Genomic DNA, 14,838 nt, shown 5'->3' with positions numbered 1-14,838 from the left:
GATATTGAATCTCTAATTGATTACTCTGGTAAACATTTTCAGCATGTTGTCACAACTTGACCTGTATAACACCAGTGGGAGTGACTCTTAAAATCTTGCACTTGGTCTTCTCTGGGCTTTTCTCCATACCCTTTTTACCTTTGCTCATTTTGCTCCATATCTTTTCTGTGTAGTAAGTCACAGCCATAGTTATGACTGTATTCTGAGTCCTAGCAAATCATAGAACCTATAGGTTATAGTGGGGACATCTCAACAGAGATGGTCTTTTAGTTCCTGTTAGAAAATATATTCCTTTGTTGAGGAATATAGGAATAGAAAAGAGACATAACAGCTTAAACAAGAAGATCCTAATATATTATAACATTGTAACCTGCATAAAGTCAGCATTTTAAATGCTAAGGGAACTTAAAATATTCAGGATTCTATTTATCTTAATTGTCTCAAGTATTATTTGTTTGAGGGGACCATCCATGTTTAGAACTTTTTCTCTTTGAAGACAAGCAACAAAAATAAAGATAGACACAGTCTTGTATATTGACTGACTGTCACTGTGTATTTCTTTAATAGGTGGTTACAAAGGTTTAAATGAAGAAGTAATTACAGGCTCTGGAAAGAGTAAGTTTTACTTTAGATAAGGTATTTGATTTTTATAGTGAGTATTGTTTTACCCCTCAATTTTAAAAAACGTTTGTCTTATTTTGGCTTGATTCCTTTTAAGATTCTTGGAAGTCAGAAGCTGAAGGAGGAGAAAGTGGTGACACTCAAGGTATATTAATTTTTGTGTGATCCACAGAAATGTATATTACATTTAAATACAAATGCAGAATATTTAAAGAGATAACTTTAAAAGTTTGAAGTAAAAACTTTAATGGTAAACATTGGGAACTTTTTTGTAATTTTATTTATTTACTTTTGGCTGTGCTGGGTCTTCGTTGCTACACAGGCTTTTCTCTAGTTGCAGAGAGTGAGGGCTCTCTAGTTGCGGTCTTCTCATTGTGGTGGCTTTTCTTGTTGCAGAGCATGGGCTCTAAGGTGCACAGGCTTCAGAAATTGTGATACGTAGGCCCAGTAGTTGCAGCTCCTGGGCTCTAGAGCACAGGCTGCGCATGGGCTTAGTTGCTCTGTGGCATGTGAGATTTTCCTGTGGCAGGGAGTGAACTTGTGTTTCCTGAATTTGGCAGGTGGATTCTTTTCCAGTGAGCCACCAGGGAAGCCCAGGAATTTGCATGTTGTTTTAAATTCGAGTTTGTCGGTTTTCTCTGTTTTCTCTCTTGTTTTTATTCTAGTCCTTATAATGTAAATTTTCTTTTAAATTCTAAGGACCAAAAGTGACCTACATACCACCTCCTCCACCTGAAGATGAGGACTCCATCTTTGCACATTATCAGACAGGCATAAACTTTGACAAATATGATACTATTCTTGTAGAAGTATCTGGACATGATCCACCACCAGCAATACTGGTCAGTGCAATAATTGTTTCTGTAATGACTGTGAGGCAAACTTTGCTTTTTAAAAATTTGGCACATTTCTTTAAGTTGATATTAAAGAATACAAAAATTTCATCTTAGAATTTAACGTCTTAGGTTGGAAATTTAGAATCATATCTGACATCTACATTAGAATTAATTGCTGTGTTGAAAGGGAGGGTACTATATTTCCTCCCCACCTCCTCAAACTAGGATGGAAACTTCATTTAAATTTATTAAAAAGGATACTTTTCCTAGAGATTCAGTGTTTCTGCTTTCTACGTATGTGAAAAAGTGTATCTTAGGGGAGTGATTTTTCTAAGGAATGGGGGATCCCAGAGTCCCCTGTTGATAATGAACCACTTTTATTGATCAGAGTTATTTGTATCTCACAGGTTTTAAGGGGGCTGAACAAGTTCTTAGAGCCATTTTCTATATGGAATATTCCTTGATTCTATCAAGTAATCGCATACAAGTTCTAGATACTACTTTTGAATGGGGGCATATGCATATATAAAGTAGAATTAACAACTTGAAACTAATTCAAATGGAGTATGTTTATGGAATGACTAGTGTATGATACATGGAATTTAACCACTGCCCCCTGATTTTTTTTAGACTTTTGAAGAAGCTAATCTTTGTCAGACACTGAATAACAACATTGCTAAAGCTGGTTATACTAAGCTTACTCCTGTGCAAAAATACAGTATTCCTATTATACAAGGAGGACGAGATTTGATGGCTTGTGCTCAGACAGGCTCTGGAAAGACTGTAAGTCACTTCCCTACATATATTTTGCCCAGTATTCAAACTATCACTTTTTGAACTTTGGTTCTTCCCAAGTAGATGATTTTAGTGAACTGTCATAAATACTCATGTTTTTGCCTCTGATTTCTGGTTTTATTGAAGTTTGTGTGCTTTTGAAGAAAGAATTTTTAACTATTTCTAGAGTAGTATTTTGCAGTTCATAGATGTTTAATCTCTAAGTGTATTCAGCTCCTTCTGTGGGACATATATAAAACAAAACAACTGAGAGTCAAAGCACCAAAGGTTATAAGACTTTTGATTATAAGAGGAAGGGAAAAAATAATTTATGTAATGTAAAGTTTTCCCTGTCACTTCATGGCAAATAGATGGGAAACAAAAAGTGGAAACAGTGACAGATTTTATTTTCTTGGGCTCCAAAATCACTGTGGATGGTGACTGCAGCCACGAAATTAAAAGATACTTCCTCCTTGGAAGAAAAGCTATGACAAACCTAGACAGCATATTAAAAAGCAGAAATTTACCACTTTGCTTACAAAGGTCCTTACAGTCAAAGGTAAGGTTTTTTCCAATAGTCATGTATGGATGTGAGAGCCTTAAAGAAGGCTGAAAGCCAAAGAATTGATGCTTTCAAACTGTGGTGCTGGAGGAGGCTCTTGAGAGTGCTTTGGACAGCACGGAGATCAACGCAATCAATCCTAAAAGAAATTTGCCCTGAATATACTAGAAGGACTGATGCTGAAGCGCCAATACTTTGGCTACCTGGAGCAAAGAGCTGACTCATTGGAAAAGACCCTCATGCTGGGAAAGATTAAGGCAGGCGGAGAAGAGGGCGACAGAGGATGAGATAGCTGGATGGCATCACCAACTCAGTGGACATAAGTTTGAGCTAACTCTGGGAGATAGTTAAAGGAGCCTGACGTACTGTAGTCCATGGGGTCAAAAAGAGTTGGACACAACTTAGTGACTAACAATAACAGTGTATAGCTGATACAGTTTTGGAGTCAAGAGAATGAGAAATAGCTGTGTGTACTGTTGTTGTCTGTGTACAGTGCTAAGTCGCTTCAGTCGTGTCCAACTCTGTGCGACCCCATAGACAGCAGCCCACCAGGCTCCTCCGTCCCTGGGATTCTCCAGGCAAGAACACTGGAGTGGGTTGCCATTTCCTTCTCCATTGCATGAAAGTAAAAAGTGAAAGTGAAGTCCCTCAGTCGTGTCCGACTCTGCGACCCCATGAACTGCAGCCCGCCAGGCTCCTCTGTCCATGGGATTTTCCAGGCAAGAGCACTGGAGTGGGGTGCCATCGCCTTCTCCCTATGTACAGTACCTGGTCCTTAGTATGAAGTGACCTCTGGTTATGCTAATTCTAAAAGAACTCTGATGGGACCAAGCTGGTCTTAGGACTAAACTGTGAGATTTGTGAATTAAATAGGGTTCCATGAGATGAGCATTAAAGACTGTCATTTCCAGGATCATAGTCTTCCCTCATACTATATATTAGTCTTAAAAGTCCTCCATAGTAGAGTTGAAAGGAAAATAAGTGAAAATAAGCTGTATAGTATAGCAGCTAATGTGTCACTTAAATGTGGTTTTGGTGGTAGATTTTAGTGTCTTATTTAATAAGAAAACTGTAGCACAGAGTTACTCTTGCCATATGTAACTTTTACAAGGATAATACGTTTAGTAATCCAAACGAATGCTTTCCTAGTTTTTGCTCTGCTTTGTGGACCACTTTTGTCATGCATTCTGATTTTATTTCTACCTCAAAAGGAATCATTTAGAATAAATGCTACATTCCTCATTAACCTCTCAAAATAAGTTAATGTTTGTTTATTTAGAATCTTTGGTTGTGTTATTTTTTTTAAAGCACAAAAGATAGTTTCATAAGATAGATTAACTTTATCAAACATTTTATATTTTATAATATGAGCATGACGACCAAAATGTTAGAAACTCATTGAAATAAAAATTTCCCTGTGTCATTTTAAATTTATCAAAAAGATGAAAGAAGAAGCTAAAGCATATAAAGACATGAGGAATAGGTTGCTATAGGGAAAAGGATGATGCCCTATAAATTTGTAAGTTATGCAATTTAACTTCTAGGCAGCTTTTCTCTTGCCAATTTTGGCTCATATGATGCGTGATGGAATAACTGCCAGTCGTTTTAAAGAACTTCAGGAACCAGAGTGTATTATTGTAGCACCAACTCGAGAGTTGATCAATCAAATCTATTTGGAAGCCAGAAAATTTTCTTTTGGGTAAGTACATCTGGAATGCCACTCACAAGTTTTTCTTTAGAGAATTATTGTATTTATTTTGGGAAAAACTCAGTACATGAATAAGAATGCAGTCATATAATTTAATTTGGTGTTACTTGACTGAAGTTGACTTTTTCATAATCTTGTTTATAGAATCTATTTTTTAAAATGCTTATTAAAAATTAGATAATGATAGAAGTAGAACGATAAGACAGTGTACATATTCATGTGTTTTCTGGTAGTCTTTAAGTATATGTTTAAAAATGAGTTTATGATGTTCCTAATAATTTTCTATTCCTAATAATTTTCTATGTGTTAATGTTTCTTTAACACATAACTTTGTAAAATGGATAACTGCTTATTTAACAATCAGACCTAATTTTTAATGACTGTAAGATTGTCCGTGTGTTTGTATTTTATTTCTCTATTTGGGAGATTTAAGTTGTTTCTAATTTGGGGCTACTATAAATAAAAGCAGTTCTTGCTTTAATGAACAGCTTGTTTATAAACTTTTCTACTTTTAAGTATTTTACTAGAGTAGATTTTTATAAATTGAATGTTAAAGAATATGAAGTTATTTTAAAGCTTGCATTCTACCAGCAGTATTTGAAAATGTTAACTTCACTATACACTTTGCCACTATTTGGTATTATATTAGTTATCTGTTGCTGCTTACCTTAAAACCTAGTTGCTCAAAACAATACATATTATTATCTTACAGTTTCTGAGGGTTAGGAATTGAGGAACACTTTAGCTGGATGTTTCTGGCTTGGCATCTCATGAGGTTGCAGACAAGATGTCATTTAGAATTACAGTCATCTGGCTTTATTGGATCTCTCTGTAAGAATGGTTGTCTCTAGGAAATGACAGCTAGCTTCACTTAGATTGAAAGGTCAGTGAGAAAGAGCAAGGAGGAGGTTTCTGTGACTTTTGTTAAGACAGTTGCATCACTTTTGCTATATTCTGTTCGTTACTAAGGAGGTCACTAAGTCTAGCTCATACTCAGGACTGGCTATATAATTTGTGAGAACTAGCCCAAAATGAAAATACAAGGTCCTTTGTTTAAAAATTATGATGAATTTTAAAGCAGCAAATAGAATATTAACCAGGCTCAGGTCTTTTTTAAGCATAGGACTCTATATGACTGCACAGGTTATATACCTATGAAGCCAGCCTTGCACACATCTTTGGAGGAAGGGAGTTAGGATCTACATTTAGGAAGGAAGGCATATTGAAGATTTTGTGTATGTATTTTTAAATCACTACAGCTATCTTCATGTTTTCATTTATTTGGTATTGAGAGGTTGAACTACTTTTTGAATGCTTTGTACATTTTCCCTGTGAATTATTCATTTGCTGTCTACCCGTTTATCTGTTGGTATATTAGTGTTTTTTTGTACAGTTCTTAAGAGCTTTCTATCTAAAACCTTCACCTTTTATTTTGTATAAATCAGTTTATTTAAAATTAGAGGAGAAAAATTGAAATTTTTTAAATGTCAACCTTGACAGATCTTTTGTAAGAAGTAGATGTACATTGCTTATACCAGTGTTTATTTCTTACCCCCAGGTACTGTGTTGTTCTTCAAGCTTTTAAATCAAGTAAAAGATAAAAGTTTTTTTAAAAAACAAAACAAAACAATAATGATATTTCAGATAATATGTATGCACAAAATGTATTAGTATGTGGATATTTGTTGGAACACTTTTGTGGCAAAAAACTGAGAAGTATCTAATTATCTTTAATCCTCCTCTTCAAAGTTTACATACTATTACCAGTTTTATGTGAAATAGTATAGAAAGAGCTGGTGCATATGTACACACTTTAATTCTCCTCTCGACAAATCTTAGCATACTAAGCTTGGTTGCCACCCTTTTTTAAAAAAAATGGTATATGTTGGAGCTAACGCTTACCATAGAACTGTACTCCTCTTTATAGATGCTCTGTTCTTTTGTAAGGAAGGCCTATAATTCTGTTTCTTATTGTTAGACAACTAGATAGTTTTCAGTCTTTTGATACTAAAAATCATGTTAGCAGTGAATATATTACACAGTCATCTTTACCCATTTGTGGGGACATATCTGAAGGGAAAATCCTATATGTGAATTTATTGAGAAAAATAAGTTTAAAAATTTTAATAGAGACTAAAATTGTGAAAGGGATTGTATCAGTTTATCTCTCAGAGTGCCAATTTCCCTGCACTGGCTAACATGGCATTATCACACTTGAGGGAAAATTTTGTTAGACTTCATTTGTTTTGTTTTGTTTTGTTTTGCTTTTAAAAGTAATATTGAACTTAAAGTGTTTAAAAACCATTTGTATTTTTAATGAACATTTGTTCATGTTGTTGGCCCGTTGTGTGGGTGTTGGTTGTGTTTATCATTGTTTTTGAAGAGCTCTATGAGACAGGTTGCAAATATTTTTTTCCTGCAGCTTTTCAACTTTCTGGGATGAATTGTAAAAGAATGTTGAATATATTAGCTCTTTCTTTATGGATTTCATTTTACATCTCATTAAAAACAAATGACTAATTTTCAAGCAACTAGAAAATGACATTTATTTTTATTGTCAATAGGACTTGTGTAAGAGCAGTTGTCACATATGGGGGAACCCAGTTGGGGCATTCAATTCGACAAATAGTACAAGGCTGTAATATATTATGTGCTACTCCTGGGAGACTGATGGATATCATAGGCAAAGAAAAGGTAGGCTCTAGAGGGATAACAAAGTTGTGAGATTGACTAATAATTGTTTTGTTTGGGAAAGAGAGAAACTTGTGTAAAGACATGTATGTTCATTACAGCACCATTTGTATATTAGGCTCCCATTTGATTCCTTGAATGCTTTCTTATATAAATCTTAATACAAATAGGTAAATAGTATTTTTCATTTTATACTTGGGAAACAAACTTTTAGTGAGATTATGTAATTTATTCTAATCTCTAAATTAGCTCTAGTAAGTGATAGGGTTGGAACCTGGATCTGATTCCAGAATCCATATCCTAGACCCACTACACTGGGAGAAAAATGAAATCAATAATTTTTTCTAGTTTCATATATGTCTTGAGGAAATCAATTTTTTTTTCCTGGAAGAAAACCTTTGTGGCATCAGTAATTTTGTCTCCTGTTTTAAGTGTGAGAGTAATATTATCCAGGATTATTAAGTTTCTGTCTTTGGAGAGAGATTTTAGGGCTATTTATTTTCAGTATTCATATACCACATCATTACATCTCTGTATCAGTATTTTCAGTTCACTTTCATGACCCTGCTTTTCTTTTTTAAGACTGTTCTCTAAAGGGATTATTAAAAATATGCTCTTTCTGCTGAAAGGAAATTTTCTTTACTTATTAAGAATATCCAGAGAAATTCACCTTGATTTCCCACCTTGTTTCCCATCTTCCATGGGGTAACAAAATCACTTGTTTTCTTTTTGCAAATATGTGCTTCTGTTTTTAGCACTAAGTATTCATGATAGGTAAGAAAAGTTTCCCAGTTGTTCCTGAGTGATTAGAGAATCAGGGATTTATTAAGGGTTTAAAGGAGTTAGAAATAAATTTGTCAGTTATAGGCCATTTGATAATGTCATGCTATTAAGAAATTTTATTTCTTACATTGAATAGCCTGACTTTATCAGATAATGCAGTCTAGATATGTGCTGTCCAATACAGTAGTCACTAGCTACATGTGGATATTTACATTTTAACTGATACAAAATTAAAAATTCGTTCTTCAAGGCACGCTAACTACATTTCAAGTGCTTAATAGCTGCATATGGCTACTGGCTAATAGTGAAGATATAGAATTTTTAAGTAATTACAGAAAGGTCTATTGTGTAATACTGATCTAAATGTTTTGATTTCTTTCAGTTTTATGAAATGTTTTATAACATAAGACAAAATTGAGAACTGAAATGAATACTAATACTATTACCTAACCGTAACAGTAGTCTCATCATTGTATGCATTGATTTCTAATCTTCATCTTTGAAAATGTATTAATAGTTAGGCTTGATGAGAATATTTTCATTTAATATATCAACTACTATACTAACTAGTATGCATTCTTTGCTCTAACCCTTGAAAATATCTTAAAAGATTGGTCTCAGACAAGTCAAATACTTAGTTTTGGATGAAGCTGATCGCATGCTGGATATGGGTTTTGGACCAGAGATGAAAAAGTTAATTTCCTGCCCAGGAATGCCGTCAAAGGAACAGCGTCAGACCCTTATGTTCAGTGCAACTTTTCCAGAAGAAATTCAAAGGTAAATTTTTTCTTCTCAGAAGTAGCTGCTATGTACTAAAATGCTTTTATAGCAGGAGAACCAATGTGAATATCTTATTCTTGAGAAATTTACTTTTTTAAAAAATTTAGGATTATAACATAGTTTAAAAGTAAAAGTATTTCTAAAAAGTTTCCTATATTTTTCCTTGTTTCTTACCTTAATTCCTGGCTTTGCATTAGCATCGCATTTTATTAGAGTGTATGTGGTTGTGTGAGTGAGAAAATGAGAGCACGTGGCACCTAGCTAGGATTTAATAAGTGCTTACTAAATGAAATTATTTTTATGGTGGTGCCGCCTCTTTGACCCCAAATTATAGAGCTTGGGGGAATTGCACTTGTGTTAGGAAATTTATGTACTAATTGTTGACAGATATTTGAGTATCATAAATACACAGTGTAGTCTGTGACTTCTGAGGTTAGCATGACATATTCCGGCTAGAATGGTGACTCTTCTTTCTGCCTGCTAATCCCTTGGCAACAGGGAACCTGAAGTACTTATACAGTTCAGTAAAACTCCTGTTTTCTCTGGTGGAACTGTTAAGTGAAGTTGCTCAGTCGTGTCTGACTCTGCGACCCCATGGACTGTAGCCTACCAGGCTCCTCCGTCCATGGGATTTTCCAGGCAAGGGTACTAGAGTGGGTTGCCATTTCCTTCTCCAGGGGATCTTCCTGACCCAGGAATCGAACTCAGGTCCCCTGCATTGCAGGCAGACGCTTTACCCTCTGAGCCACCAGGGAAGCCCCTTTGGAAACCAAGACCTCCAATACTTGTAGTAGGTGCAGTAAGCACAATTTCCCATGTTGGTCACTGGGAATGATGGTAAATGGGCCACTCTAGCTTGGATCCCTTGGTTCCCAGACCCATATACTCTATAAAGATCTTTGGTTCCTACTGAATGATTGCTTTACTCTCTGCTTTTAAATGTTACAAATTGCCTATTATTCCATCCGAAGTCCATTTTTCACATTCTGCATATTCCCCAAACCGTTGTAGCATCCATATCCTTGGCTTGCATTTCTACCTGTATGTTCTCCCAAACTTACTACCTGTAATTTTTTGATTGAAGTATAGTTGACTTACAATATTATTAGTTTCAAGTGTACAACTTAGTAATTTAATATTTTATAGAATATATTGCATACAAAGTTATAAAATGTTAAATATGTTCCTTATGCTGTACATTCTGTCTTTGTAACTTATTTTATACCTAGTAGTTTGTAACTCAATCCTCTTCACCTCTTTTACTACTCTCCTGGCCCCCTCCCTTTTGGTGACCATTGGTTTATTCTCAATATCTGAGTCTGTTTGTTTTGTTACATTTGTTCCTTTGTTTTATTTTTTAGATTCCACTTATAAGTGAAAATGTACAGTATTTGCTTTTTTCTGACTTCTTTTACTAAATATAATTACCTCCAGATTCATCCATGTTATTGAAGATGGCAAAATTTCATTATTTTCTATGGCTGAGTAATATTCCATCGTGTGTGTGTGTGTGTGTGTGTGTGTGTGTGTGTGTGTGTGTGTTCCACATCTTCTTTATCCATTCATCTGTTGATGGAAACTTAGGTTGTTTTTATATCTTGTCTATTGTAAATAATGCTGCTATGAACATTGGGATACATGTATCTTTTCATTTTAGTGATTTCATTTTCTTCAGATACTTACTCAATGGTGGAATTGCTTCCTATGGTAGTTTTATTTTGAATTTTTTGAAAAATGCCCATTCTGTTTTCTGTAGTGGCTGTACCAATTTACACTCCCACCATCAGTGCATGTGGATTCTCTTTTCTCCACATCTTGCCAGCCCTTGTTATTTCTTGTCTTTTTGATAATAGCCATTCTGACAGGTGTGCAGTGATATCTCATAGTAGTTTTGATTTGCCTTTCCCTGATGATTAGTGTTATTGAGCATATTTTCATATGCCTATTGGCCATCTGTATGTCTTCTTTGGGAAAATGTCTATTCAGGACCTCTGCCCATTTAAAAAAATTGGGTTGTTCATCTTACACTATGAAAGAGATCATGAAGAAACCCAAAAACAGTGTACTGATTGGGAGAAGATATTTGTAAACAATATGTTCAATGAGGGGTTAATATTCAAAATACATGAAGAACTTGTGTAAGTTAATGTATTAACTTGTATAAGTTAATATAAAAAAACAAACAGCCTGATTATTACTTGTATGCTTAATCCTTTTCCTCAGCTTCAGACTTTTAGATTTAACTCTTCAGGATTATGTTTCCTCTTAGATGAATTACCAGTAACTCATGTTCATCAGGTACAAAACTGAACCTCTTCTTCAACTCCCTCTTTTTTCTTTCCAATTTTCCTTGTTGGCATCAAGGTCTTTTGAAACCAGAGTCGTTTGAAGCATGTTGATTCCTCCCTCATATTCCTTTAACTTCGCCCTTCAAAAGTATTCAACTTGGCAGTTATCTCTAAAATATTGCAAATTTGTTAGTTTCTTCTCTGTTTACCATTATTTTAGGTCCTTTTCAGTTCCCCTCTCTTCATTGATAGTAGCTTTCTAATATGTCTGCAGTTTGACTTTGGGGCTGTTAAAATTGCAAAACTAAGTCTGATCTTTATCACCATGTATTTAAAATAAATTCTCCCATGTCTTTTCATTTCCACAGACTAACCAACTTTTAAATGCTTTTGTACATGACAATTTTTGCCTCATTTGCCACTTTATTCCTTGTAATGATGTTTTTCTGGCTTATTTAGAGTATTTCCTATTGGCTACGCAAGCCAAATTCTGTTCCTCTTCATGATTTATCCTTATTTCTTCTTTCCTTCTGCACAGAGTGCTTTTCCTTAGTCATCACTATTTCATGTTCTTGCTTGCTGCTTCTTTAGATAAAGGTTTAAACTTGAAGACTCTTAATAGACATCATTTCATCCATTTCCTGCCAGTCTTATAAAGTAACCCTCTATCTTGTGAAAGAAACTATTTAAAACACTTTTCAGTTTTCTTGTAATATAGTAAGGTTAAATTGCTGTTAAATATTGTAGCACTAGCTTACTATAGTAAAACATTAAATAATTAAAATATGTAAATATTAAACTAATAAAATATTTTTAAATTATAGTAATTGCTTTTATATAGCTATATTTATGCTGTTTGATATGAGGAACACAGGCAGAGATCATCATATTCATCTTTATACACATAGTACCTTATACCACATATGCCTCACATGAGGCACTCAGTATATATTTTAATGAGTGTAAAGGATGATTGATAATTAAGAATTTTAGATAATGTCAAGGTTTGTGCCTGGATGAAAGGGTTCTTGACTCTAGAAGTAGTGTATGAACAAGAAGTTTTTCTTTTATGATAAGAGAGCAGATGAAAAAGAAGCAGCAGTGATTTATTAAGATTCTAGATATGCGGAGTTTGAACTATTTTCTTAATATGCTAGGAAATGACTAGAAAGTAAGAGATTGCTATGTAGGAGAGAGGAAGACTGCTCCATGACCTCCTCTTTTTCCCTCCCAAACTTTCTCTGTAATTGGCAATTCCCCTTCTCCCCACCTCATGTTTCTGTGATCTAAAGCAGGGCTTCTTCATTATATGTTGTCCGTGAGTTGTGTGAGTGTCAGGATGCTGGTACCCTCAAACTTTGGGGAGATCATCTGCAGCTTGGTGTGGCCTAGCCCCTAGTCTGTTCAACTGGTCTCATTTTTTTCACCAGTAATGCCCTACAGATATTATCATTTTGTATGTTTGTCATGATGTGAAAAGCATTGACTTAAGGTCTGGTTTGCTCAGAATATTATAGTTCATTTAGAATATACTAATTTAACAGCTCATATTTTCAGGAAACAACTTTTATAAATAACATATATGAAGCCATTGAATGAAGAACAGAATTTTTGCTGTTGGTTTGCATTTTAATCTTTTTTTTTTTTGAAGGAATTAATCTTTAATTAAAAAATTCCTGCTTGTTGTAGTCTGATAGTTTAGCATACTTTTGTTGTATACACATTTTATATAGTTTCATGTGGTCAGGGCTCCACTTGAAATTACCCATCATTTGACACAGACTTTTTATTCGTAATAAGTGTTTTGCAAAATGCTAACATTTTACAATGATATTTGAAAGTGATACTTGGGTGATATAATATCTACCATCTCTTATTATGACTGCTATAATCTGGCTTATAAATGTTATAATCTGGCTTATAAATGTTGAAGTAACACTTGCGGGAATTCAGTGAATATTATTAGTATTGATGGAAGAGAATAAGTTAAGGAATACTCTTTTGTCTTTCAAGGTTGGCTGGGGAGTTTTTAAAGTCGAATTATTTGTTTGTTGCTGTTGGACAAGTGGGTGGAGCATGTAGAGATGTTCAGCAGACCATTCTTCAAGTTGGCCAGTACTCAAAAAGAGAAAAACTTGTTGAAATTCTACGAAACATAGGTATCTTATGTTGATTATCTTTTGTCATGATTTTGATTTTTAAAAAAGTTACTTCTAGAAATGACTTTAAGCATTATTTGTCATGAGTTAAGTAAGTTTTCACTGTTTCTTTTTCCTCTAAAGTTCTTTTTCTTATGATTTGATTTTCTGGTAAATTATATAGCAGTATAGACCTTTCTCCTCCATAAATGTTAAAAAAAATAGGAAGAGTTTAAGACTTTAACAATGCTTGAACCAAAAATTATTCCAGCAAAAATATATATGTTCCTGTTTTAGAAAATAGAAAGGATTAGTAACATATTTTTACATCAAGCTCTATTTACTCCACTAAAAGTAAGATCTTTGTTGTATTTCTAATTCCAAGCTTTTGCTCTCTAAGGCTTCCTATATTCATATATTCAAAGAATTTTGGAGCTAGAAGGGACTTTAAAGGTCTAATTCTGTTCCTTACAATGAGAATCTCTAGCCCTCCCTTCAAAAAAGCCAGTTTTTATGGAAAGTTATATTTCTTTGATTGAGATAGCTTTAGTTTATTCCTAGAAATAAAACTTTATAATATGGCCATTTTAATATTTTTTTGTTGCCTCACAGGCTAAATGTATCATATGGATCCTTTCTCCTCATCCTCCATTTTAAGTGCCTGTTTCAGTTTGAAGTCAGTGTTAGGAATGGGGAATAAAAAAAGCTGTCTAATTTCCAACAGTAAGAAGAAGTTGATTTAGAAATGCTTTTAAAAGGCTTCTAGTCTTCAGTTTTTTCTGAGTTTTATATAAAAAAAAACTTTTAGAAACCAAGTATTCATCTTGAGTTTGAAAAATGTTATTAGTTTTATTTCATGATATGTTTCATAGCATGTACTGTTGCATGCAAAATAAAAATAGTAATTGTTGTGGGCCATATATTATTCTGATTATTCTACATGTGTCACTCATTTAATTCTCAAAACCACTTCTGAGGGTAGGGTTTGTTACCCTCATTTTAAAGTTGAGGGCACTGAAATACAGAGATTTCAAATAACTTGCCCAGTATAAATTGAAGTTCCAAATGCAACAGGAGATAAGTAACACATGGTTTTGCTGAAGTTAGAGCAAATTTCTAGTATAATTATCTTAAGACTTTTTATGTATGAATTTATGGAATGAAGTTTGAGAATAATTCTGCTGAAGATAGTGTTTCAAAAGTGCTGGTTTCTCTTTGGGAAACCTTTGAAGTCAGCATGTAACACTGTTGGTATACTTCTGTATTATTTGAAAGGTTAAATGTTTGTAGTTCATAATTTATTATTCTTGGTTTCTTTTTACTTTGCATAGAAATGTTATGCTGTATATCATATTTTACATATTTTTGTTCATATAAATTGCTCTTTTTCTAATCATTAACTTAAATCTGGTAGCTTTCCTCTTCTGCTTTTAAAATGTATAGGTTTCATTATTTCATAGTATATACCAACTGCCTTTTTCATTATTTTAAATGAACAGGTGTAAAAGATTTTATTGAGCTCATTAATTACAAAGGAAACTAGTAAAATGTTATAGCCAGTTCAGAGGAGAATTCAAAGAACGCATTTATGTGTAGGATATCAGGAAGACTAAGATGAATTTATAAATAGATGCAAAATTGATCAATGTCCACAAAG

General features: G+C 33.9%; 1 protein-coding gene across 1 annotated transcript in view; it reads left to right on the top strand.

The window, feature by feature from the left end:
• DDX4 (DEAD-box helicase 4) overlaps window positions 1-14,838 on the top strand; it is a 73,363-nt gene that overhangs the window by 46,154 nt on the left and 12,371 nt on the right. The window contains exons 12-19 of the mRNA XM_005694694.3: window positions 568-615; window positions 719-766; window positions 1,321-1,463; window positions 2,088-2,240; window positions 4,338-4,492; window positions 7,066-7,195; window positions 8,586-8,752; window positions 13,057-13,202. Of these exons, the coding sequence (XP_005694751.1) occupies window positions 568-615; window positions 719-766; window positions 1,321-1,463; window positions 2,088-2,240; window positions 4,338-4,492; window positions 7,066-7,195; window positions 8,586-8,752; window positions 13,057-13,202 (990 nt within the window). The remainder of the gene's footprint in view (window positions 1-567; window positions 616-718; window positions 767-1,320; window positions 1,464-2,087; window positions 2,241-4,337; window positions 4,493-7,065; window positions 7,196-8,585; window positions 8,753-13,056; window positions 13,203-14,838) is intronic.

This window comes from Capra hircus, chromosome 20 (assembly GCF_001704415.2).
Source record: "Capra hircus breed San Clemente chromosome 20, ASM170441v1, whole genome shotgun sequence".
Taxonomy (NCBI): domain Eukaryota; kingdom Metazoa; phylum Chordata; class Mammalia; order Artiodactyla; family Bovidae; genus Capra; species Capra hircus.
Note: the sequence above shows the minus strand (reverse complement) of the source record. Positions and strands in the feature narration are given on the sequence as shown.